Source organism: Temnothorax nylanderi, unplaced genomic scaffold (assembly GCF_030848795.1).
Source record: "Temnothorax nylanderi isolate EJ_2023f unplaced genomic scaffold, tnyl_v1.0 TNYL_tig0176_pilon, whole genome shotgun sequence".
Taxonomy (NCBI): domain Eukaryota; kingdom Metazoa; phylum Arthropoda; class Insecta; order Hymenoptera; family Formicidae; genus Temnothorax; species Temnothorax nylanderi.
In genome coordinates, this window is record NW_027249238.1 from 166,989 (window position 1) to 193,559 (window position 26,571).

The following is a 26,571-nucleotide window of genomic DNA, read 5'->3' on the forward strand; positions in this document are numbered from 1 at the left end:
GTCATTTTATAGGACTAAAACGGTATTTAACCCTCGTGAGTATACAGAGATCATTGCAGTAATTTTGTCATCCACCTTCATGGATCTGACAAAAGGGAACTTCATATACAAAGCATGAATACCATTCGACTATTCAATTCCTGTTATATTTACTCTCATGTACACTAACCAGATGATAGGCATGTCAATCTCTGGTTTCACAAACGTCGCTTGCAAAAGTCTATTTAGTGGACTCTTACTGCACATGTATTGCAGTTTGAGATATTGGAATACCGATTGAAAAAAATCAGTGAGACTGAAAAAATTCTGCACGATTGTATTAATCATTACAATCATATACAGTTAAGTTAGTTTTTTAAAATAATTTTTTAAAAACTAAAAAAAATTTTTTTATTTTTTTATTTAAAATATGTACGCATAAAATGTTACTTTTTGCGTAATTGTTATGGGATTAGATGGTGTAGTAAATAAGAATAACATTGTGTATAATTTAATTTACTCGTCACAGATTTATATTCTATTAATTTACGACAATTCTTGATTGATATTATTTCACTAAATAGATCCAACATGACGTACAAAAGATAAACGCAAACATTTTTTAAATATTACATTATTTCAGTAGTCTCTTGAGGTATTCTAGTTCATTTATAAATCTTAATTCTAAAATAAGTAAATTAATCAATAGTCTTCGTTTGTTTCCGTAAACTTCTTTCACATTAAAAGACAAACACACAGTCGAACACATCCACACATAAATACACACATTACGTTTAAACAATTACTGAGTCTCCAGTAATAAAAAAGTGAGCGTTAATTAGCCATAAAATATCGGCTCATTTTATCGTCTATATATCGTATTTTAATGATATGATCATTACAATATTATTATATCATTAATTATTAATAATAAATATACGCATTCATATAATCCTCGTTCTTTTTTCTTTTGTAAAAGTTCAAAATTGTTGTTAATACTAGAACGACAATTATAGCTTGTTGAACAAAATTTTTTTGTTCGTATCTTTGTAAAAATTACGTTTTTATTTTTTCTTTGTGCAAAATGTGTTTAATAAGTAGTGCCTGACGTTTTACGTATATCAGGGTGATTTCGCCAGTTAACAAAATAGTACAAAATAAAATTTATATATTTGTAGTAGTTCATATTTCTTTGTACACATGTATAACTGATCACAATAGTAATCATACGGAAGATATTGGTGGATCACGGTGAAATGGAAGCGTAATCATTATAATATCTGCAAACGTCATCGTTCCTCCAGATTCAATTTGTAGATTGGTTTACTGTTGAATTTATTGTTTATGGAAATGGTATTGGTCCTGACTTGCGTGTACTTTGGCCTTTTGTATCGCGTGCTCCAATGGAGATAACTATACCATCCCGCCACCAAGGCGCCTAATCCGTTGCAAATGCACGAGTAGATGAGGAGGATCGTTAGGATACTTTCTACGTCGGGACAATTAAGGTCTATGTACCTGGTGAAATATAGTATCGCTTTACATATATTATACATCGGTGCATTATTAAACTTATCTGCGCTATGTAATATAGATTCCCGATAAATGGCAAATATAACTGAAATGTTTTTTATAAAGATTGCTCTCAGAAATGTAATATACATGTATACATTACAACTTTTACGATTTTTTAGATGCTCTGGAAAATGTCACGGAATTTTGTCAATCCATATCCAATTTTTTGGCCATACCTGACTGCACCTTCGAGCGAATCAAGCGGCTCGCCGCGTGGTCTGCATACGCACGTGGCATTCAATACTCGTGCCGGAGTGCATTCCAGTCCCATGAGACGTGACAAGTGCATCGCGGAGAATATGCACGCACTCACACAGGCAATGGTTGTCAGAATCGCCAAAAATACGCTAACTACCTGTTCGTGAAGAAAACGTGATATAAGCATGACAGACGCATTAAGAGAAAATGCATATAATATTTTTATACATAATTTTGTCAATAATAATATTGAAAATAGAACAAAATAAAATAAGTCAAGATAAAATCTAAATTAAATTGATATTCTTTCGCAATTAAAAGTTTTTAAATTAATTATTAATGCAGGAATATGTACTATTGTAATACAATATAATACTATATGATAAATATTCATATTGTACTGCTCTAACAATGCAAAAAATTATCATTAGAGGATGTGAGTAATAAGTGGCTCGGCCTTGAGAGATTTCTCTAAGAAATCTCTATAATGAGTCAGAATTCTTACGTACCTTCGTGGCGGAAAGACAAAATCCAGAAGTCAAAGTCGGATATTCCTTTCTAAAACAGCACAGTAGGCAAATTCCGAAGCTCCCGGACATCAAGAGCTAGAGATACCGAGATAAAAGATATTAAATGATTAAACACCAAGAAAATATTGTGAAGACGAAATGTTAATATGCATGCCATACTTACGCGTTAAAAATTATATAATTTTTTTTCTTACAAATTACATATACAAATTATGTAAATATAAAATAGAAAAGTATTGTTAGCAAAATGATCTTATTGTTAAGAAGATAAAACATTACTTTTATTGCATACTTACCTTTAGTTAGTTAAGGCTTAAGCTTTCAAATGTGTGATGTTAACTTATATTAAAAAATCCATAAAAGTATCGAAAACCGTTAAAACCGTTAAAACTGATGCAGTTGCCAATAAATAACCATTAGCCCCATGCAATAAGTAATCACTTTAAAACTCAAACTATCACATGCGACTAGAGTATATCAAAAGTGATAATACCCATATCCCTATTGTTTAACAAGCATGATTATGTTATTTTATAATACATATGTAAGTCTAATTGCGGTCATACATTAGTACATCCATTCTAGCAGACTCAGCTTGTTAGATAAGCGAGGATTGTCATTCTGTATATTATTCTTGCGTCGTCACGGTAAAGAATGCAAATCTAATCGCCGATATGAAATTATTGCACTTACGGGCATGCCACTCCAATACGGATTGTCCATGACTGGCAGGTGCGGTGTCCAAAGCAGCAACCATAACGACAAGGAAATCACCGCGACGCCGAGGATAGTCTGAAATGCCGCCAGGCAACGGGCTAATCGCCGATGGTAGATCAAAGGAGGTAAAAACTTCTCTGGGCCTAAAAATATAAACCTACTTTTTAACTCTCGTACTACCATACCGCTTTCGTAATACGCGTGTACGATTAGTACATATAATTATCGCCGGCAATTTACTACAAAATTTACTCAGAATTCGTAGATGCAGTGTCGATGATTTACATTCTAAATAATCTTCGCAATACTCAGCATACTTTACGCTCTGCATAAATTTATTTATTCTAAAAATATGAAATAATATCACGGACAAAATAGAAGAGTTATAGGTCACTTTTGAAAGTAAAGATTAGATAAATTCGAATACAAAGAAAATAAACCGTCATATTGTCGTCTTTATCTTCTACCGCGATTCACATCCTTTCTTAGTCATCACCGTGGGATTATTCCCCGGAGCAAAAGTCGATAATTTCGCAATGCAATTCGCCACATTGCATCCGTTACGGACAATTTGCTGACGCAGATCTCTTAAGCTAGAGAGTCGAGACATGGTTGGTTGCTTATTAGGTAATTAGGTAATTCGACGTTGCGAAGACAGGCACGCGCCATATTCATCCTTCGCTGCGACACACATTTCCCCATAGTGTAAACGGCCGATATCCCGCGGTATCGAGATACTTAAGTCTGCGAAAGAAAGGAGAGTTCCCGTACAGGGTGGCCTCGTCGCCGTCCCACCTTATACAAGGCATCCTAACCGGTTAATGAATGATTGAACGCAGCGTCCTTGCCATATCGAATCCGCCAGGAAACTCGCCTACTATCGTCGTTTACGCAAGATCCGTGAGTGTTTCTCACCGGGATATCGGACAAAAACACGAGCAATCACTGACCATCACAGTATTTCACAATAATATGCAAATAACGGTCTCATGCCGAGTTTAGGTAAACATATATAAATATTTTAAATTAGTCTCTTTTATTTATGAAAGACTACGCAATTATTATGAAATATAATACTACTAAATAATATTCTACACCAATTTGTCTGTATCCTTCGGTTGGTCAATAACTTTTATTGACACCCTATACATCACTAAATTTAAATTTTTTGATTATTAAGAGGAGAATTTTATATATGCATATATATTCTTTTCATTTCATTAGACATATCGAATTGATTTAAAAGCTCATTCCGTATACTTCAGTATATAATTTAAAAAAATTATAATTGTAAAATAAGTAACATTTTTTCAAAATATTTTGCGCAAGACGTTTAAGAATACCTACTAATAACAAAACTATTAGTAGTTATCTTATATACTAATTAACTATTAGATAAGACGTATCGAGTCTAATGTTCAATTTCTTCATCGCCACATAACTCAAATAAAATTACTCGGGACATTCTTTCTTATCAAATCATAGAGTACGTAATATAGAAAAAATCTAGAATCAGCTAATTCAAAATTAGGACCGACGTCAAAGAAATTATAAATGAGTTTGATTAAATACTATAAATTCTTTATCGTAATAAAAGCGGATTTTCGTGAATAATGAATCAGTATTTACAGATTAAGCAAGAAAAACACTTTAAACTCTGTACAATTAGCGCAATATAGTGACACCAACGTAGAACATACTGTCAAACGACGGTATGAGGAAGAAGCGAGTACTATGACCGCTATTGAAAAACCGCAAGAGTGAAGGGACGAATGCATCATGTTTGCTGAATACGCTGCGCTGAATACTCGGCTGAAGAAGTCTAGTACGCAAACTTGTACCTCGGTCAAACATAATCCGATTAATATCCTGCTCGAGGCGAAGCAGCGGTAATTAGACAAAAATGAAAAAGAAAGAGAAGAAAAGAAGAGAGTTCTCAATAATTGACTCAACTATATCAGTGATTTCTAAAAAATTACATGATTAACTCTGTTCTATATACTCGCGTGATTTTTCTTATTATTTATCCAAATTTCTTTGTGAAACTCTATTGTCGCGTATGTGCAAGCACACACATATATACTTGAGACAATCACTCTCTATGAGACCAAGTCAGTATTTTTCAACTGTTTTGGTGTCGCGACATACTTTGAAGCGAGGAAGGTGATGGCAAAGGGGACCAACGACGATGTGTAATAGATATAAAAATTTTATTTTTCTGCATTTAAGAAAGCAGATTTCAAGATAAGAATTCATAGGAGATAAAAATTGCTGGTATTTAGTATCTCTAGCAATATTGTGTGATTAACTGCCATGTTAATTGATTTATACTAACGTTCATCATTGTTAAGTTAAAATACAATTTTTGTTGTAGCTCAAAATTCCCCAACTTTTCGTCTTCGTACTGTATATTGACCTATCCCAATGTCCACAGATACTGGTCGCGGATGCATTTTATTATGTCACGCGCGTGTAAAAGAGAAATTCCTTTGCAGCACCCACACAGAATTTCAATCTCACGATCGTCGCTGGTTGCCAATCCGTGAAGGATACGATACGTGCTTTCTATATCGGAAGTGAAAAACAATTTTCACTCGCGGAAATGCAATGCGCGCACCTGCCACGTGAGGATTACGTCTCTAACTGTATACTGCGGGATACGCGCTGTAACTGGCGAACGAGGCGAGCTGCAACTGCGGAATGTAAATGTCCGCACACTATAAAAAACGGTCGTAACCCGATAAAAATAAGAGCCGTACGTAATCGCAGTTTTCACGCATAACGTAAATTTCAGACTTTCCTCCCGTAAAAAAAAACCGCATAATCGGACCGTTTTCGACGTGACGGGCGACCATACCGCAGCCGTTAAGTAGCGGATATTGCTGCTCCTTTGAGAAGCGCGATTCGCACGGGTGCGGGAATGCAGAACATGAATACGTGTTGTTTCGCATTGTGTATTGCCTCGCCATATGTACGCCGTATTTGTTGCACAATGCGAGGATATACCGCGCGCGCGATGCGGGCATAAATTAAGGAAGAAAGGGCCGTACCACTGAGATAAAACGGCGACAACGACCGACGAGATGAATCGTGCACGCACTTATTACCGTTAATTCAACATCAATTTGTCGCCGATACATCGCCAATGTGAAAATGTTCAGTAGCTCAGATGAGATTCGTAATGCTTGGTGTATAATTCACCGGTTACAGTAGACAAAAGGTGAAAATAATCGTTGAATTTTTTCAAGTTAAAAGCATGGAACGTCCGTTATTAAAATTGTGAAAGAGTCGAGAAAAACAGAATTTGGCACAATCGACTCACATATATATACTACTGCAACGCATTCACCGCGTAAATTCCCAACTACCGGTAATTTGTCTTCGTTCGCATCAGGTATCGGACACGTCGACTACGTAAATAGGCCGGTTTATGTGAATGTGAATGCATACCTTATATACACGAGATAACAATGAGAGTTGGTCCTCGTTTATACGTCGCGCCGTCACGGCCAGCCGGCAAATTCGCCGTAAAATGTGCGGCCCACGTACACGCATATAACATACGCGTACTGTGTGGTACGTTTTCATCATCCGTTGTCCCCGATGCATGGATAATGCTAACGATGTAACTTGCGTAAAAAGGAACGACCGCAGGTTAATTGAGTAATTGCACTGTAATTTTAATAACTGCGACGGCTGCTCGTAAGACGTATAATTCCAATCTCTAGGTCAACGTATTTGGCAACTGTTTCCAATTTCTGTCACGCCACAGGCGAGAAATTTATTAATATAAGAATTTTATATATATAAATAATTTTTACATCACATATTTTAATTGCAGATTAATATATACGTTTAAGCGTTGCATTGTCCGCTGGAATTATCGTAAGCTGTATTATTTGAAATTCAATTTATTTTTAGAATAACAAGGAAAATAGCATGATCGTTTGACTACTCGGCGTCACGAATCTAGACGAAAACCAAATGCGGATTATGTGTGTAAGGGCGAAATTGGGCGTAAGAATAGCGGGTCGGTTTGTAAGTCTGTCCGCCGGTCCCGAAATAGAATTAGGGCGACGTATATGCCAAGCATACGAGCCCTTGAATATAGAGCAAAACGGAATCACGGTACGTACGCACTTCATCAATTTAGACCCTTCGTCGTTCGCACGTGTCGCTTGTATATCCTCACAAAGGTAACGGAAACGATGCTTATTGTTCACGTAGCGCGCCATTTCTTTGCTTTAATTAGTATTTGAATATTATCGGTATATATATATATATGAGTTTGAATATTATTATAGAATATTATTGTAGAAATTGGAAGTTTATATCCACTTAAGATTTTTAGATATAACAGAGGTTTATAATTTTATCCAATACGTTTTACGATAAGAAAGTTTAGCTTCTTATGAGTCGCAGGAATAATTTTTATCCGTTAAAATGAAGAGGTTCTAAAATGTTGCGATTTTGCAAGTATAATGGAATTACGGTACGGTAATTAATTTGCAGTGTGTACAAAGCGAGACGGTTAAAAAGTACAATGAATTCTTTACATTCGCGCGCCGAGATGAGACCGCGCGTATTTCGAACGCGAACCAAAAAGATCACGCAATATATTTCCGGCTCGGTACTTCCGCTATCTCTGCGGAGAACCATGTGCATTCACTTTAAAGTATGTTCTGTGGCCAGCGGAGCAAGAAACGTTTAAAACTCAGTGAAATATATACGCTAGGGTAACTGAAGAGAAAAAAAAAGAGTGAATCCTCTTTCTAAAGGAATGAGACGATATACGAGTAGTTTTAACAGAATATGCAATAAAATCCAATATTTCGTGTTTCTTCAACCGTGTCGTTTCAAGAGAATTCTCTTTCTCTTTTTATTTTTTTCAAACAAAAAATTGTATAATGTGCTACAATAATTTCCATAAAATAATTTTACACACATATGTACATATATCGCGCGAGACACTGCCTTGTATTTTTTTATATTGGTGTGTTAAGCTTTTAAATAAAATGATAAGTTTTTATATATAATTTTAATAGAAAATATCTAATAAATTATAATACTATTAATATAACAGTTGAATACAGTAATCGAAAACAGTAAACCGATTGATAAAAATAGAATTTTAAGTAATTTTTTAGGTAAAATTTTAATAGAGCCATTAAAATCTTTTAATTTTATAATGTTTTTAATGGAATATAATATTTTACACTTTTGCCATCTTTAAATATTCTTTATACATATTCCTCCAGTTACAGGTGTAAGTGTTCTCTCAACTTCTGTATTCCTCCCCTTTAAAAGCTCCCATCCTTCCGCGCCTTACAATTTCATCACCTCTAACTCTTTCCATTAACTAGGTACCATTTGCTCCGTGCATTTTACTCTATCTAATTATCGCGGTGATAAAAAGCCGCTGCACTTTCCTGCAGTCCGCGGCGGCGCTAATTATAATCTTCCTGTCTGCCTTGGCATCAACCTCAATCCTGCCGGCCGACCTGCGGCGATGGGTATTAAGAGCGACAGTCGCGCGTTCGTTAGCGCAGAATTATACATATATAGCAGTGCTATAATGTGTCGCGCGGAGCAACGAGACGGTTATTGAAAGAAATCGAGAAAATCGAGTGATAACCGGGCTGGTCGCATTCCGTGGCCGAGAAGCGATTCGCGGCCTTGCGATTCGCGGCCGTGCGATTTCGCCCTCCGGAGAAATCGATCGCATCGCCGCCGATCGCAAAAAGCTGATAATCATATAATACACGCAAGATTTTATCGGACCGATCGAGAAGAGCGCAGAGAATGCCACTCTCCTCGCTTTGCGGTACTTCGATCGCGCGTGCTCTTGGGTACATATTCCGAAACGCTCGCCTAGATTCTTAAATTCTTGTAACTTTTTCGTTATAGTAATATTCGCATATTCGTGATATAATAGCGAACAGACAAATTATTACATTCTACTAATTAAAAGCCGGAAAATCACTTGGCTAGGTGCATGACGTATAAATTACTCATAACTCGTAATACTTTTTAAAGATGTTTGAAGAAATTGACTATATTTAAATGTACACGAGATAAGAAGTAAAAATATGAGTTTGAAAAATTAAAGGTATATTAATTTTTGTCGTATTGCGTTCTAATTGCGCACGCCACGATTAGAAAAATATGAAAGAAAGCTTATACAGAGTAAGAAGTTATTGTGTACTCACGATGGCCGGTCCGATTCATCACTATCATCCTGCTGTGCCTTAAAGAGTTTCTCGTGGGCGTATGTCGACCGGCTATTTGAGAAGCTGCCAAATTGACAGGAACCGTGGTTGATAGACAGTTGGCCATCGATGGTGCTCGACCGAGTTCCTTCTCTTTGTCGTTGCGGCTAATACGCCCGATGTTGCCGGTCGACACTGCACCTGTCGACAGTAAAACATTCAGCAAAAAGGTGCCCAGGTGCAAAGTATCTTTCTTGCACCGTTCTCTATCTTGTCCCGACGTTCAATATTTCAGAGAAATGTATCTCAATATATGTAGATATTTCGCAAGCGAATGAATCAGTTCTTACACATGGCAATTATGTATGATGTCATAAAACTCGATTTCGCTTTCACATTTCAAATCCGCAATGACTTAATTATTATTTACGCGTGCGTATACTACGTTTATTTTATTCTTTATGAAACTACAAGATTACGGTAAAAAGTTCAAGGAAAATACAGTGCCCGTCGATGACACTTGCAAAATCTTTGTACATGGTTTTTATTTTTTATAAAAATTATTATATATGATATTATACTGTTATACAAAAGATATAATGTTTTTTAAATTCTTCATTGTTAAAGGAACACGTCCGCGCCAAAATACGCAACTTTCTTAGTACGCACAATCTTGGCACGCACAAACATAGCTGTCGCGAAAAACAAGTACCATGGCACATACGAGAATTCAGGACGATAAGGTTTCGCGCACTGGTAACATCTGAAGTAGAACAAACGGGTCAAGCTGGCACGAGAGATTAGCACACGGTGTATATAGGCAAATAATGCAGATAATTTAATCCCAGTTATTCATTACTGATTTCCATTTTGTAATTTCGTTAGCTTTATTACTTCAAGATTAATTGAGTTTATAATTATCATTTAGGAGCAATTCAGAACTAATTTATATTATTATTCCTATTGTTTTAAGTTAAGTATGTTGATTAATAAATGTAAAATGTAAGCGAAAAGCGCTCGAAGCGAGTCAACTTGACAGTAGAAACGACATATCGATCATCGCACTCTCGCACGTATATACGCACACATGCAGGAAGCGCATCGTAAAAAGTGCATTCAACTCACCCGTGACTTTGGCAGGGTGAATCTTCGATACGTTGCCCACGCTAACGGCGTTACTGACTCTGTTGTTGTTGTTATTATTGCTACTATTAATGCTATTATTATTGTTGTTGCTCTGAGATACGACGGACGTGTCATTGCCATCACGAACCTGGTTCAAATTGCCCACACTCATGGTGGAAGTGACGCAAGGCGGCATCACCGGCACATCCTGCGGGATCGAAAAAACGATCGTGTTAATTTTTGACAAATAATTCCTGCCACTCGAAGAAAAGGCCGAGTTGTGTTTCAAAAAGTCGAGAAAATACAGTCGAGAAGAACAGTAATGAAACGCGATAGTCAATATTAAAATTACTATGAGTGTGAGACAATTAGCGAGTTTGTACAATTCTCTTCTTTTCATCAGTGTTTAGAATTTAGAATTAGAACTATTATTCTAAATGTAAAGGTTTAAGTATATAGTTAGCCACAAATAGTTACAGGGATACCGTTCATTTCGGATTTGCGTCACAGTTAAATATTAAATATGGAAAAAATAAATTAAAAACTTTCATATTAAAAATTCTGCTTTTAGATACAGGAGAGAAGAGTCATTTTCTCCTTCTGACGGTGTGAAGTACATTGTACGGAACAAATGTCTATCATCGATGTTAGAATGTAAAATGATGATTTGTGCACGGCGAGTATATCTAGATAATAAATATTGATTAAAACCAAGAATCTAATTACATATACTAGTATGAAACGTTACGGTTATGCAGCTCCGGTATTTTTAACTTTTTTTTTGTTAGATGTTTTCACGTTTTTCTTAGATGCTGCTAGCAGAATATTTGTAGTGATATAAGGAGCACAGAGAGTAGACATTTGTTAGCTATTTTTCCTTAAATTCAAGTAATTAACGGTGAATACAACGCGTTGTAAACTATAATCTTTCGTGTAACATTGTTCCGATATGTGATGCTACCGATAGTGGCAATAGTATTACACAGAGGCTATTTTAAATTATTTATATTTTATGCTATGCATAGAATGTCTAATAGAAAAACTGCAATTCTTTTGAGTTACAGATACTGCATTTCAGATTCGATCCTTTCAATTTAGAATTATACTCTCTTACTGTCTTTGCATTTCTATAGTATTTAACCCCCGGAAACTTTAAAGGAGGAAACTTTAAATTAACACTTTGTTAAAACAAAATCTATTACATATTTTCACTCGCGTTTATAATTGTAGAACCTGTTGACGCTCCGAAATTTTTGTAATTCTTATTTCCTGTTTACGCAATGACGCTAGGGTATAATTTCCGCTACTCCGAAAGATACATAATTGGATCGATGATTAATGCTAGTCACGTTACACTGGCGCACGCGAAGCTTCTCACAATGACACACGTGAAACAGAAACACGTGAGTGAGGGACTCACCTTGTAATTGTCGTAAAAGCTCACCGGCCGGCTCCTCGGCGCGTACTGAATCTCTTCGTCGGTCTGCATCGTGTTCCGTGTGACAATATTCCTAAGGGATGCGCGCGCAACTTGTAGGACGTCCTCCGTAGGTCACTCTCCCTTCTTCCTCCACTTCCGGCGGATCTGCTAAGGTGAGCATGGACGGCATGACGACACGTAACGAGACCACGGTTAAAAATAGCAAATTAGCGCCGTAATACGTAGTTACGTGGTAATCTCAAGTGCGCAAAAAGAATTATGTAAATAAGAATTATGTTTCGCACTGCCTCAGTGGAATGATTTGCTAACCGCACTGTGTGAAAATATTGTGTTACTTCGGCTATTTCTGTTGTTAATCTATTTATACAGGGTGCCCGACAAGTCACTGATCAACCGAAAAATGAAGGTAGATTGGGCCAAACTGAAAAGAAAAGTCATGCGCCTATTTCCTCAGACGTTTTAATTAATTACTCAATAACTATTGCAAATTTTGCAAAATAATGCATGATTTTTCTTTTCAATTTGATTATATTTTCACCTTTCGATTGGTGACTTGTCGGACATTCTGTATAATTAATGAATATAAAATTCCTAACAATATTTTAATAATTTTTTATCCGATTTTATCGGATGATTCTTGTTTGACATTTAGCACTAACATTTATTTCGTGATTCAAACGACCAGAATAGCTTTCGAAATTATAAATGTTTATCTGTTTATACTCGAATGTTTTTGTCAGCCTAAAGAATGGTTCGTGACAAATGTCATTTCCATATTGCGCAGAAATTTTTTGCTCTTCCGCGTATCTGAGTTTAGTCCTTCACATCAAATGTGGTTGATGACTCATAGATTGCCAATTGCAAGCAATTTCGGAAGGGAACTTTCTTCTAATCCGGCCCGACACGTCGTAAGTCACGCGCCGGCATCTCGAGGGATGTGCTTGTGCATAAAACAGGGATGATTCGGCATCTCTGAGACGAAATAGAGGGTCTATGATTTTCTTGACGCCCGTGGTCCACGTGCTCGATCACGTGCGTGGCGCATCCGTCACTCCATAAATGTCCGGAAAATTGGGAAAGATTGCTCGCGCGAGAGTAGCTTTGAACGGGCATCGTTTGTTTGAACAGATCGCTTATCTGACGAATGACTGAACTCTACCCTGAAAATATCCGATTACTCTCATACGTATCTAAATAAATCATTTTAGATAGGTACATTAGATAGGTGTACATAAATGTGTAATTTTCTTTGAAGATAACCAAGTTAAATAATGCGTCAAGTAAATTTAAATATTAATTTTGAAAAATATATATTATATAATCGTATTATTTAATAAAAATGAGTCATCTTGTATGAATTTGTTATCATTTAGCGATAAATACAACAAATAAAATGTCCCACATTTTCTATTCAATTCTATTCCTCGTGAATGAGAAAACATGATATTCATATAGGTATTACTTTTTCCTATTCAGTTATCAGTATAATTACTGTGTTACGATGATATAAAAACAGAATTGTGCCATAACAAGTATGACAATAATAAAATGAAGGGAAATCCACAAGAGACTTTGAGCATCATTTTGTAAACAATTCTCCGAAGTATTATACTAGATAGCGTAGAGAGGCTTTCGATCTTACGGAGATCGCTTTATCTTCTCGAGCTACCTCGAACCATGTCACTATTTACTAAAAAAAAAACGATATTTCTTCTGGGATCTCCGACGCAAATTATGTTAAGGCGGTCTCGGCGTTATGGCTTCCTCGGTTTCACGAGACTTTTAAGTGCTGATGAAACTTTGATTCCGGATTCCGGCTTAGTCGCATGATTTCCCAAGCCATTAGCGCGAGTGATACTTCATGTCCGGTTAATGCATTTCTGGGTACCGCTTGAATCTTATACCTTTCAGAAAAGTATGTAGAAGTGTGTCTTTAAGTTTTTACTTTTTCGACAAGTAAAAAATGACGATTGAACAAGAATTATTTTAGAATCTTTTAGAATGCTTTATGCTTATTTCTTGCAATGTTAAAAATTTTAAACAATATTTAATATTTTTGATTTATCTAAAAATCAGCGAGCAAAATAGTTTTATTTATGAATTATATCATTATATGGATAAACCTGAATGCTTTTGTTTTTACCTACAAAGAAGAACATTTTAAAAAGTAAATATATAAAAATGGACATGCTAACACAATCAGCAACAAAAGCAATCTCCTTTTCTTGAAAATATTAAATATGAGAATTTGACACACGTCATTTTAATGTTCATAATTATTTTATTCCAGCATAAAATCTTACGTTCAACTTAAAATCTTTTATTTGATTCCTTATAGATTCCTTATAGAATCATGAAAGACCAAATACAATGAAAAAATTACTAATATTAAATACTTTCACGGATCTTACGTGTTTCTATAGATCACAGGAAACTTCTAACATTATCCATGCACACGTCGAAGGTATGGTGCACTTAAACCTCCTTTTAAAAAACCCTCTGCATTATGGTGCGGCGCATTGGAATGCAGCAGCTCGTCGACACTCGATTTCGTTCGCAGCTATATGTCTGTTCTGAGCTCACGCGACACGTTTTCTTATTATATGCAAAGCATAGCCTTCGAGAGAGCAGCAAAAGTGACGCTCAACAAAAGTACCCATTCAAGGTTTTGCTTCCGCGAGAAGAAAATTGAATGTAAAAAGGATCCGTGATCATCGAAAGCCTAGTAGAAGACTAAAGAAAAAAGGGTTAATTATTTCCCGTACAAAGTCCTTACCGTTGCTGACCTACGAGAATGTATCGGTATAAATAGGTAAGCGAATAATGCGACGCATTTTTGACGCGCTACTCTTGACTTGTCGAGTCAGCCAAAGTTTACGGTGCAAGAATAATTTACATTCTATATATACGTCTGTTAGTATTATTTTATGCATACAGTCAGGGCAAAATCATATAAAAGAGATACAATTCAAGATTATAGATCTTAAGAAATATGTATAGATAGAAATATACGTGTAAGAAATCTTTATCAACATTTCTTTATTTATCAAAAACTCAAAAACGTAATTAATTATTATTTATTTATTATTTGTAACTTCTGCAGAAAATCGCTGATGTCTTTTGATCTTATTGTGAATTGTAAAATATGACAAGTAATTCTCAAAATTTTTTCATGAGAAAGAGCTTGCAAAGCATACTTAACATGAAGAAATAGAAGGGAAGCAACTAGACTGAAGGACAAAAGGCTAGTGTGAGCATCGCCTAAGAGGGCTTAATGGAGAAATAACTTATTTCCAGCCGTATAATCTGAACACACACACGAGTCTGTCGTAGATAGGTCACACTATTGCGCAGGGACTTAAACAGTTTGCTACTAGGTAGTGATTATCGCTGGCATTTCCATATTATTGATCTATTGCCGTTGTGAGGATTCTATTGACGATATGAAAAATTGACGCTGATAATGACAATATTTGCACGGTTATTAATAGCGATCGTGCGAGGGCTCAGTAACCTCCGCGGCTTTATTGCCTTGCGTATATTGCGCAATGGCGCATTAACTTGAGATCTTACGCTGTGAAAGTAAAACCCCGTGCTCGCAGAGCTTCGACACTTGTCCAAGTATGACCACGACGTCGCGCACCGATGATCAGATAGGGAAAAAAGGAAGAAAAAATCTTGATCACGTAATCACCAGCTATCGCGTATTGAGTGTCACTTCACTTGTCTATTGTCTGCTACGTGCAAAGGTGTGATACAAAAGTATAACTATTATAATAACATATGAAAGATAGTATTAAAACGATTTAAATAATAGGTAATTATAATTAAATAATAATATAAATCGATCTGTACGAGACAATTTGAAATTAAAATCAAGTTTTACTCAAAAAGAATAAAAAGTGACTCTCCCTTTGATGCAGATTTAATTTTTTGATTTTTATATAAAGAGAACAAATCGCGATAACGTACATTTTGTGACAAAAATCATGGTTTTAAATTTATTTTTTAAGTAAATACATTTGCGTGTGTAAGAATTTATTTACTGTTGATTGTTTATTTACATACGTTGTCTTCGAATCTTCGTATCTTAAGATTCTATTTTCGTATTACCTCGGTACCATAAATCTGATTGTGAGTGCCAAAATACAAAGTATATCATTATTATTATGAGAAGAATATCGAGCAAGAGCGAGTTTAGTTCGCAAAATTATATAGCAAGATTGCGTTTATTACTTTGAAATTAGATAAAATGCAATCAAATAGTAAAAAGACAAAACAAGATATAAAAACATATAATTTGGAAAATTTACAAATATATAAAAATTTCTAAATGTAATGCATATTAAAAGTTCACAACAAGTAGTTTGGATCTTTGCTTCTGCAATTTAATAATTTGTAAATATCTACGTTTATCTGTAATTTTATTGTACTAGTTATAAAAGATTATTTTATCACTCCATGAAATCATCTTCCATTATTTCCTTACGGCGTGATGTAAAGTAAAGTCATAAATTAATCACTTTTCGGCGCTCCAGGCCAAAAGTATTCAGTCTCATGATCCCTATGTAAAGTAGGTATATAGGCTACTGACGTAACAGCAGCGCGCAATAGCATGCGATTGCTGCAAATGCAACAGTTTCCCATGAGAACGGGAGAAAAACGATTATGCAAGAAATGATCAGACTAAACGATCTAGCAAAAAGGGCTTCTTCACATGCGCGACAGTAATAATCAATAATTGTCGCGAAAACGACAGTCATTAAAGTGATAAAATATCATGTTACTTTTTCATTCTAAAGAACAGTATTCTTCGTATGTATGTATAAGTATTCTGAAGTTGTATGTATAATAGGACTATTATATTTCGAACGTCATTGTTACGTGATATAACAGTCGCGTAACACCTCGTGACATTTGCTCATCATTAATTTTGTTTCTGAAAACAAAAGACCAAAAATTGGCATTTTTATCGGTAGAAATTGATGATCACATGCAAATTACAAAACGTATATTTATTTGATGGAATAAAATGTATTTCTCTCATTTTTGAGAAATGAGGAAGCCCAAGTAAATATTTATAACGTAAATTTTAGCTGTTTATAATTTATAACATTTTTATAGTTCTATAAAAAGAAAAATCTTTACAATTTTTATGCTAAGATAAAAATTCAATTAATTTAATTTAAACTTATTTAAATATATTTTTATTTACTTATACTCTTCTTCTGTTTCTTTTTATTGCTCCATCTAATAAGTGGCTTATTATACATACTTTTATTATCGTTTTTATAATTGGACGACACGTGCGTCAATAAATTGCGAGAAGTATGTGGCCCTGAAATCATCCGCCTCAAGTGTTACTTATAATTTACATTTATATGCGAATATTCATAATTTATATTAACATACGGTGCCCGGAAGCGTATTCCATCGCGATAAAGTTGATTGGAAGTCATTTGAAATATTGATTTTATTGTATCAGACAGAATTAAATTAGAGCAAGAGCGAGAGAGAGAAAGAGAGGGGGGGGGGCGAAATCAAGGTAATGTGATCAAATTGATCTATAATATATTTTTTTGTTCTTATTGATTTTTTTGACAAAAATTAAATAGCTACATATAAATACATGTTCATGATCAAGAAATTAAATTAAGACATATGTCTCCTTCCCTCTCTCTCTCTCTCTCTCTCTCTCTCTCTCTCTCTCTCTCTCTCTCTCTCTCTCTCTCTCGCGCTCTTTCTGTTCCTTTGAAATTTTTAAAAGAATAATTACTATATTGAATATTTAACAAAATATAAATATAAATGTTTTTATTTGAAATTTATTTAAATTTTCTTTTTATTTAAAATATTATGTATAATAAATTTATTAGAACAATTAACAAATCCTGTTAGCAATATTTACAAATGGAAGAGAATTACGTCCGTTGTGTGCATTCGCGTTAATACGCATTAAAATGGTTAACAATTCTAACTGTAATTAACAGACGCGAGAAAGTAGCAGTTACATTCTATCACGCTCGATTTTCATTCATTAAGTAATCATTCGTCTCGAGTCCATTTTAATCATTCGTGTAATTAACGTGCGAACAAAAGCCGGTCGATATTTTATAATTCAAATGTAGAACGTCTGTGTCTACTAACCCAAATAGCACATGGCTTTTCTATTCCCGCGCGAAACGCGCAAATCTAGATCAAATATTCCTTGAGGCGCATTTTTCTACGTATGATGCACATATTGCATGTATTGGAATCATATATGTACGTACATTATTTATAAATTATGTATTTTATACGTGTATAGGTATGTAACTTTTCTTTTTTTATACAGCGCTAATCACAAAGACAGATCAAATTCTTAACATTAAACAATTGCCATTTGTAAATGTGCTTATGATTTATTTAAGAAAATGAATATATGTTATTATAAGAAAGTGTCGTTAAAATAAAAATAAAGTTTTTGCATAAAAATGGGATTATCAATTTTTATTATTTGATATTGAAACAAAAGTATTGCCTATGGTTATCTAATGATAATCTAATAAATAAAAATACTAAATTATTTGAATATGTGTTCACAACGCGTTTTCAGTGCTATGGTGTCATACATATATATCAACAGTAATTGAATTTTAAATAAACAATACTTGATAATTGTACGTTAAAAGGTTGTATAATTATTTAATATAAATATTAATAAAATCAATATCAAAGTTCAACAAATTCTAAATACATCAACACTAATTATACATATACATTATATGTATATGAGTGCATATCTTGGCAAATTAGCTGTATAAAAAGTTAATTGCAAAGAAACGAGGAAATAAATTTACTTTTCTTATATTCTAGTCTACAAGTAGACTAGATATAAAAGATGTAGTATTTACGTATTAAAAATTTTTGGAATGTAGAAAACATCATTAAAATAATAATAATATTATTTTACTGCAAATCTATATCTATTATAAATATACAATACATTTGCAATAAAGTGGTGTCATTATTATTATTAATCTAATAATATACTCTACAGTAATATAATAATTGAGATGAATACATTATGTTTTCTATGTCAATAATAAAAATATTAGACCGTTATTATCTAAAATAATAAATTTTATTTAAAAATGCGAGCTGTTGTAACACGTTGCAAATAATTAAGAAACATTCTTCTTTTAGTCAGTTCTATATAAATATATATTTTGCTAATCGTTCATTAGCATGTGCTGAAACTCTGGTATTTGAAAACAGATGTTTCAAGAGAAAACATATTACCAATAAAACTTTAAATGTCTCATCTCTGAACATGTTAACGTTTCATCTCTGAACATATTAACATATTAATGATAAAATGCCTCGTAACTCGAGTTAATAACCGTGTAGATATAATTATGTGATAATTGAAAAATATTATATTGCATAAAACTTTTTTCGTTGAAAATAAATAGATAGTTACATGTGAATCCCACTGCTACACTTTTCAGTCTCATAAGCGATTTATTTGTCTGTCACATTCATTTGGCTATCACATTGTGAATATATAATTATCTGTTTTACATCTGTTTGTACGCTTCGTGAAGCTTCACTAATTTATTTACCGTTGAAGAAAAACTTGAGAAGTTTGGCAAGGTCGAATAAACTCGATTTTTATGAAATTTCATACGTTTATATTATAAGACTGTTTTCAGACAGATGCAATCCGCTAATAACGACGATTGATATGTCGTAATCGCATTTTTTATATGGCACGTAATCGTGTTTACGAATAAAAGTGTCACATATGTAATACATTAATCATTAAAGACAAAAATAAATATATCAAAAAGTTCGAACTCGATTCAGAGCTGATAAAAATAAAATAAAATATTTTAAATAATTGCGTTCTCTTAATGTGTTTAAATTAAAAATATACAGTAATTGTCATAATGTAATTTTTGTATGTAAGTATATGTATCTATATTTTAGCTTGTATATTTTGCAATTTATTATAAATATGTATTGCTTTAAGTATATAATGTTATAGTTAAATCCACGTATTTTTAACACAGTATAATTTGTTTGTTATCATAAATAACAATAAAACAATTAGAAAATAAAGCATCATAATATTATAATCGTTATAACATATGAAGCATGATGTGCAGTGACCAGCGTGACACTTGTTTCCGTTGTGTTATCACTGTTTTCGAGATTCTGTCATATTCCGCCCAAAAGTGTTTGGTTCCAAGATATAAAACGAAAGAGCAAAATAATACTTACAACAGCATTTTAATAATATACCCAAAATAACTCGAGTAACAGTGCAACAAAGTAAGAATTTAAATTTACCAAATAAATACATTCATATCAAAATTATCGTATCGAGACGTGCTCTCACTTTCTTGTTTTGTAGTCCGTAAATATTAAAACTCTTTTTAATATAAAATATTTTTCAGTAAATCTGCATGTGATACGCTTATCGACTTTCTATTTATTTTCTAAAAAAAACTTGTATATTTTAGAAATTCCAGGGGTAAGACCTAAAAAAAATTAGGAATTAAAAAATGTAATTCACAAGTAGAAATGAAAAAGAACTGAATTTAATTTCTACATAATTTATCGCCGCATAGAGATTAAATTGACCGACGTACATGTGTTCCCGAATCAAACTGGTATAGGTACCACATGAGACCGAAATTAGATTTCAGGCAGGTTTCGGTCCCAAGACACGCTTCTTCACTATTTTCACACTGAGACACGTTTTGGCTGAACACGAATATTCTCGCGAATCGAATCCGCACTACTACTAAAATAATAGTCGGAGCGTTCTCCAAACGCAACCGACTAGAGCCGGCCGAACGGGAAGCGTAACACACAATGCGACTCCGCCGACGTCGCGGTGACAACTGAAGGTTCACGTACATAATGCACCGAGGCGAGGCTGAAGAGGCCCCACCAGAGAATGTCCAAGTCGAAGTCGGGCACACCAGGTGTGTCAGAGCGCCTCAAACCGGGGGAATCCTACCGGCAGGTGAGAACGACCATCTGATCCCTGGTCAAGGATGATTATTCGACCAGCAAGGACAGTCGGCGTTTCGGATCCGTTTGCATTTCTCGAACAAACACTCGTTATAAAAACGAAAAAATAGGCGAAACAACCGACAATTGTTCGAATACATTTATCTGCAAGACTGTGTTTAAATAAAAAAAAAAAAGATAAGAAAATCTACTGTTCCAAAACACGTATGTTCATTTTGGATAAATATAAACAATGCTTTTTATATTTAGAGTTATGAGTACTTTCCAAATTACACAAATAGTATTTATAATTTTCTTAACATTCACGCCTTTTTTTAAATTAAGAGTTATTTTAAGTGTGTAACATTTATAGTTTCTTTTTCTCATCAGATCTTCGAAAATACACATGTACAAATGGAATTAAGCCTATTTTTTAAAAGAAATTACGCGCGCGTAAAAATTCGGAGTTTTTAACAATTTAAATGGCTTTCAACATGTTCGAATATACATTTAAATGTTATATATATATTTATTATTTAGTAACCGAATAGAACATCAATAAAAATTTTTTCTTTATAGAGCTGAGCACCACTGTCGTTACTTTCACGTCACTGGACGATTCAAGTCTGATGAAAGAACTTATGGAAAATAATAAAAGGGTCAAGAAGAAGGGGATCTACCCACTGGTTCCTGCCTACCTTGAGCGGTGCACCGTCATTCTATCTTATCCCTTTCCAAATATTTCTTGCTTTGCTGTTATTGTTCGATCTTTTGTTTATGAGATCACCAATTTCTCTCTTATGATAGTGACATCAACGATGATGTTAATTAATATATACATCAAGATATACGTTTCCTTTTATCTATAACTTTTTGGATTTAGAGTCGACTTTTGATTTATGCTTGACGGGTCAGACAATATTTTATTTTTGGTAAACAATTTATATGCAAACAAATGCAAGATATATTTTATTGTCTCTTTCGATCAAAACACACATTTGTCATAGCAGGATAGCAAAATTTTTCGTTTAATGTCCATATTATGATTATTAGCTAATTATCTAGACAATTATATTTTTCTATTATTTTTTATTTATAATTAAAATTTAATGTTTAAAATGGATAAAAGTGTTTGTGTCAAATGCATAAATATTTCTTTATTCTTTAAAATTTGTCCAGCATTATACAACAAATCCACGTCAAATCGATTCTCTTTCACGAAATTGCTGTAAAATAATTTTTTCTCTTTCCTCTATTCGTTTCCTCATTGCGGCGAATGAATAATGCGTGTCACAACGGGCTTCGTCGAAAAGTACATTGTGCGGTTTTTCCAACGTCGTGTTTCCCAATGGGAGGTCACCGACGCGAGCGAGAATTTTTCTCGCGCGACTCATTAGCGTAGTAAATTAGTGACTCCGGTTCAACGAGCCTTCTAGGACAGACAAGCCGAGAGACGGAACGACAAGAGTACGGCCGAAGGAGCACACGCGGGCACAGGAGGAATCCAGTTCTTTGTCCCATGTGCAGATGATCACTATATTCGAGGGGTGAAGACTGGTCCATGGCTCATTCCAAACGGATCTGATTCGATAGGGGACTTCATAGCTGCTCGTTGAGTCAACAGGAAATCCGTGTTAAGCGAAAATCTTTTATAAGAGATTGACTTGTAACATTTGTCATAATTTCTATCAAATGTTCGCGAGATATTAGGAGAAATTCAATGCATATGTGATTATTACATTTCTTTATTTATACCTATAGGCATGATAAAATTGAATATTATATAGAAGTTTCTTATCATAATAAATTAGCTTTTAAAACCATTAATAAAAAATTTAAGCTTTCTGAATTCAATTTTTGTGTTGTGGTTTCACAGCCATAAAATACAATCGATTCTTAAAATCAATAAAACTTTATAAAGCCTTCGTATCGGGGGAACAGTTTGAATTCTTAGAGAAAGACCCGCGGGAAACGTCCTTGGTGTGATTTGCATGTACCTATTCTCTTTCGATATCGGCGGCTCTTCGAGGGGAAAAAACGAATGCAGCGTGAATACCTGAGGACAAAACCGGTCTCTCGAAATCATCTAGGTGGAAGATATATGTATAAAGATCGCGGGCCCGGCCGGTTGCAATAAAATTCCATTTCGATCAATGATTGCGCGCGGTCCATTTTTAACACTCTGACGCTGTTATAATGACGCCATTATGTACGAGACTTTGGATCACTTCATTTATACTTAATACCTTGGATATTGGGCCATATTTAGCCATCTAATCGTAACGATAAATAACTCAGACAGCACAATGTCCAAAATCGGGACATAAGACGTATTAAAGATGTCATATCATAAGATTTTGGACATTGTGCTGTCTGGGAAACATCCGGTAAAAGTGAAACAATATATGTCAAAAGATAAAACTGCTCAATCATCTTTCAGGCATAATAATAAATACTCGATTAACGTGCCGTGCAAAGTTCTGCATGACCGATTAATTCGGTTGATTATACGCGGGATCGCGTAAATCATACACGTTCGAAAGGATATGAGAGAAGGAGAATATAACCATTGGGCATAAATCCTTTTTTTTTTATGTAAATGTTATAAAAAGTACATTATAAAAAATAAAAATAAAAATAAATAAAAATAATTTTATAAAATGTAAAACATTTCGAGATTGTAACAGCTCAAGTGTTTCATAACGAGCATATTTTGTTATTTGAGTTTTTATTTTTTATAGGAAATTATTTCGGGGCGCTGAAACTGAACCGAAGACCGTGGATGTGTTATCCGTTGAAAATATTCGTGGACATGGGTACGTAGTTCAATGTTTTGTGTACATAGAGGCGCTAGTGGGTTCCATCAGAGAGAAGAGAGAACTGCTTGATACAGCTGAGTACTGGAGTTTACTGGAGTACAGTATAAAACTATAAAACGATAAAACGGTATCAAACAGAACGCTCTCAGGTTTTTCTCCGGTTCCATTCACTCTCTAACAAATAGTTGACAGCATCGTGGAACGCGAGAAAAATTGATGTGAAAATGTGTGGTCGAATTTGTTGGTGAATAGTTCTATCATTATTTTCTCATTAATTACCTTAATTGCTGCGTGATATATCTAATCGATGAACAAATCAATATATATATTGTTGCATTTTTTATTGAATTTTTCTCTTTTTAATGCCTTTGTTACTCTTAATTAATTCGTTTAACATCGCATAACTTCAATTTATGTCGCAATATAAATTGGAGCTACACTTTAGTTATTGTAACAAATGCTGTGTGATACACTTTATTATTTTTCAATCGCTAATGAATAATATAATAATGAGAAAAACATTAAAACGTTTTTTGTCTGTTTTACTGAACTTCAGACATTCGTCAAGCATGCTTATTGATGTTACTATTGATTGGGTACTGTGTGACTCTGTTTCAGAATCAGATGACTTTGTTTTTACAACAGCGAGAAAGAAAAAAAAATCACGAAATGATATTCGTTTAATTCCCTTTTCCACCAACGTCGTTTAACTTGAACCTTAGTTCAATTCACTCTTTGTCTCATTCTAACAGTCTCCCTTAGAAACAGACAAAGAGTGAATTGAGGTTTAAGTTAAACAACGTTGGTGAAAACGGGGATTAATCATTCATATTAAAACAGAAACAAAAACTACAGCAATTTTACATATAATTTTGTTTTCGTTTAAGAATGTTTTATATTTTGGATTATTTTAAGTCTACACAGAATTATATATTTACACAAAGTTGCAGCATTTATGTAAAAAAGTACTTTATTTATATTTCCAGTAAAAAATAAATAAATTTTGAAATTTACTGTAGTTTATACCCACTGATATCCATCTCGAAAGTTTATGATTTATGTAAATATCTTACAAAATATTTTGCAATTTGTAGTTCATTGGATGCAGACACCTTGTGTTGTGCGTGCGGATATAAGGATGCCAATGGTAAACAACGTAAATTGACATGGGGTAAAACTGAATTAAAATATGATCCGTCATATAACATGTGCCCTCGAGACGTTCTGCCCTGCATAACGTCTGGCTCGCATTTCGAAGGAGAAAAGGAGGAGAGAGTTCTTTGCGCTATGACATGGGGGATGATTCCACCTTGGTATCAGGCAAGTTACAATATTAGGATTATAAATCAATAGATATATAGCGAAGACTTGCAAAGACGTATATATTCAACAGATATATTCGTCTTTTGCAAGTTTGTTATTCAATATTTAAGTGTTATTAAAATTAATTGTTTTAAAATATATCACACGAATGCTAAGATATTCAAAATTGTTTTTATAAATTGCCTGATTAATTTTACAGGGAGATTACAAGAAACGTCCGAATAAGATATCCACTCACAATAGTCGTTTGGAAAGCATACAGACCTCAACGATATACTCTCCGTCGCTGCAAAAGCAACAAAGATGCATCGTGGTCTGTGAAGGCTTCTTCGAGTGGAAGCCCGGTACAAATAATAAAGTTCAGAAGCAACCATATTACATACATGCGAATCAAGACAAAGATGTAAAAGCAGACGATCCTACCACATGGGCTAATGAATTTTCCGAGACAGATGGATGGAAAGGTTTCAAAGTCTTGAAACTGGCTGGAATATTTGGAATACATAAAACTGAGGAGGTAGATAAGTCTTATCCCTACGATTTTATCAGAAATATTTCAGATATTACTTATTGAGTATTATCTTAGGGGAACGTCATACATAGCTGCACCATTATTACAAGAGAGAGTAATAAGGTATTGTCTTGGCTGCATCATCGCATGCCAGTGTGTTTAACCAGCGAGGAAGAATGTCAGGTAAATATCGATATAACATCATTATATATAATTTGTAGAAAAATATAATTTCGTTATTAATGTTTCATGTAATTTTCTTCTAGCTATGGTTAAGTAGAGATTTATCAACAGATGTGGCTGTTAAAACGTTAAATGACATGATATTACAAGAAACTGCTCTAAACTGGCATCCAGTATCTACGGTTGTCAATAATGGAATGAATAAAACTGTTGATTGTAGAAAAAAGATAAAACCAAAGTAAGTGGTAGCTCTTAAAAGTAATAGTTTATTGCTTTGTTAAAACCATATGCCCCATAAAATCTCATCTATTATGACAGTAAAGTTAAGTGAATTGATTTATTATTATATTATATAGGGAGATCGGTCAAGCATCTTTCATGACTTCTTGGCTACAAAAGGGATCAGCTGCTTCAAATAAAAGAAAAAGCATAGATGATAAAGATCCAAGCAACGAAGAAGACGAGAATACCTCAAAAATTCGGAAAAAAAATTAAAATTTGTGAGAAACCACCGATTAAATTTTAATATGTAATAATTTATTTTTCTATAAGAGATCTAAGATATACTGTAAACAGTATATCTTATGAAGTTTGTATATAAAATTATATTTCAATGAAATTGATTTAATAATTAATAGAAACTCAGGAAACAACTACCTCTTTGAATTACATTTTTGTATCATATATTTATTTAACATGTACTTCAGAAAAAAATATCGTTCTTAATAAAATATTCCACATTTAAAACTATATTCACATAATTTGTTCTGCGTGTATCATATCATTTTACTTTCTTTTCTGAATTCTGGATCTTCAACCTTGAGAGTTGTAGTATTATGATTTTATAGTTTATCTGGGATTTAATGGGATCAAGTACAAATTATAGTATTTTAAAAGTTTCTAGGTGCTTTTTACATTCCAATAAATATATGTAACAATACATTTTCATAAAGGACTA

At 33.8% G+C, this 26,571-nt stretch overlaps 2 protein-coding genes across 6 annotated transcripts; one reads left to right on the forward strand and one right to left on the reverse strand.

Annotated features, from left to right (window-relative positions):
* Positions 1-479: 479 nt before the first annotated feature.
* Positions 480-20,670, reverse strand: LOC139778215 (uncharacterized). Of its 4 annotated transcripts, none has more exons than XM_071716088.1 (8): positions 20,442-20,670; positions 11,754-11,918; positions 10,334-10,541; positions 9,209-9,409; positions 2,976-3,142; positions 2,262-2,357; positions 1,731-1,909; positions 480-1,497 (listed from the first exon to the last, which is right to left on the reverse strand). In XM_071716088.1, the coding sequence occupies exons 2-8, from the start codon at positions 11,820-11,822 to the stop codon at positions 1,269-1,271; spliced, it is 1,149 nt and encodes a 382-aa protein (XP_071572189.1). In that variant the 5' UTR covers positions 11,823-11,918; positions 20,442-20,670; the 3' UTR covers positions 480-1,268. The 4 variants fall into 4 exon arrangements, with proteins under 4 accessions (XP_071572189.1, XP_071572188.1, XP_071572186.1 ...); XM_071716087.1 differs by having other exon boundaries at positions 11,754-11,921; XM_071716085.1 differs by having other exon boundaries at positions 20,411-20,670.
* A 2,962-nt stretch (positions 20,671-23,632) lies between these two features.
* On the forward strand, positions 23,633-26,363 carry LOC139778211 (abasic site processing protein HMCES-like). 2 transcript variants are annotated; one of them, XM_071716079.1, is made up of 6 exons: positions 23,633-23,840; positions 24,691-24,920; positions 25,123-25,436; positions 25,506-25,613; positions 25,697-25,851; positions 25,970-26,363. In XM_071716079.1, exons 1-6 carry the CDS (start codon positions 23,821-23,823, stop codon positions 26,106-26,108), a joined length of 966 nt encoding a protein of 321 aa, XP_071572180.1. In that variant the 5' UTR covers positions 23,633-23,820; the 3' UTR covers positions 26,109-26,363. The 2 variants fall into 2 exon arrangements, with proteins under 2 accessions (XP_071572180.1, XP_071572181.1); XM_071716080.1 differs by having other exon boundaries at positions 23,652-23,723.
* The last annotated feature ends 208 nt before the right edge of the window (positions 26,364-26,571 follow it).

What these genes read in the sequence shown, in the direction of transcription:
- LOC139778215 (XM_071716088.1), bottom strand. Translation starts at nt 11,822, where the DNA reads ATGCAGACCGACGAAGAGATTCAGTACGCGCCGAGGAGCCGGCCGGTG. An exon ending in TCACCCTGCCAAAGTCACGG is followed by an intron (nt 9,410 to 10,333) that starts GTGAGTTGAATG and finishes TACTGTCGACAG; the next exon opens with GTGCAGTGTCGACCGGCAAC. An exon ending in GATGAATCGGACCGGCCATC is followed by an intron (nt 3,143 to 9,208) that starts GTGAGTACACAA and finishes TTATATTTTTAG; the next exon opens with GCCCAGAGAAGTTTTTACCT.
- LOC139778211 (XM_071716079.1), top strand. Translation starts at nt 23,821, where the DNA reads ATGTGTGGTCGAATTTGTTG. An exon ending in ATGTGTGGTCGAATTTGTTG is followed by an intron (nt 23,841 to 24,690) that starts GTGAATAGTTCT and finishes TGCAATTTGTAG; the next exon opens with TTCATTGGATGCAGACACCT. An exon ending in CCAGCGAGGAAGAATGTCAG is followed by an intron (nt 25,614 to 25,696) that starts GTAAATATCGAT and finishes ATTTTCTTCTAG; the next exon opens with CTATGGTTAAGTAGAGATTT.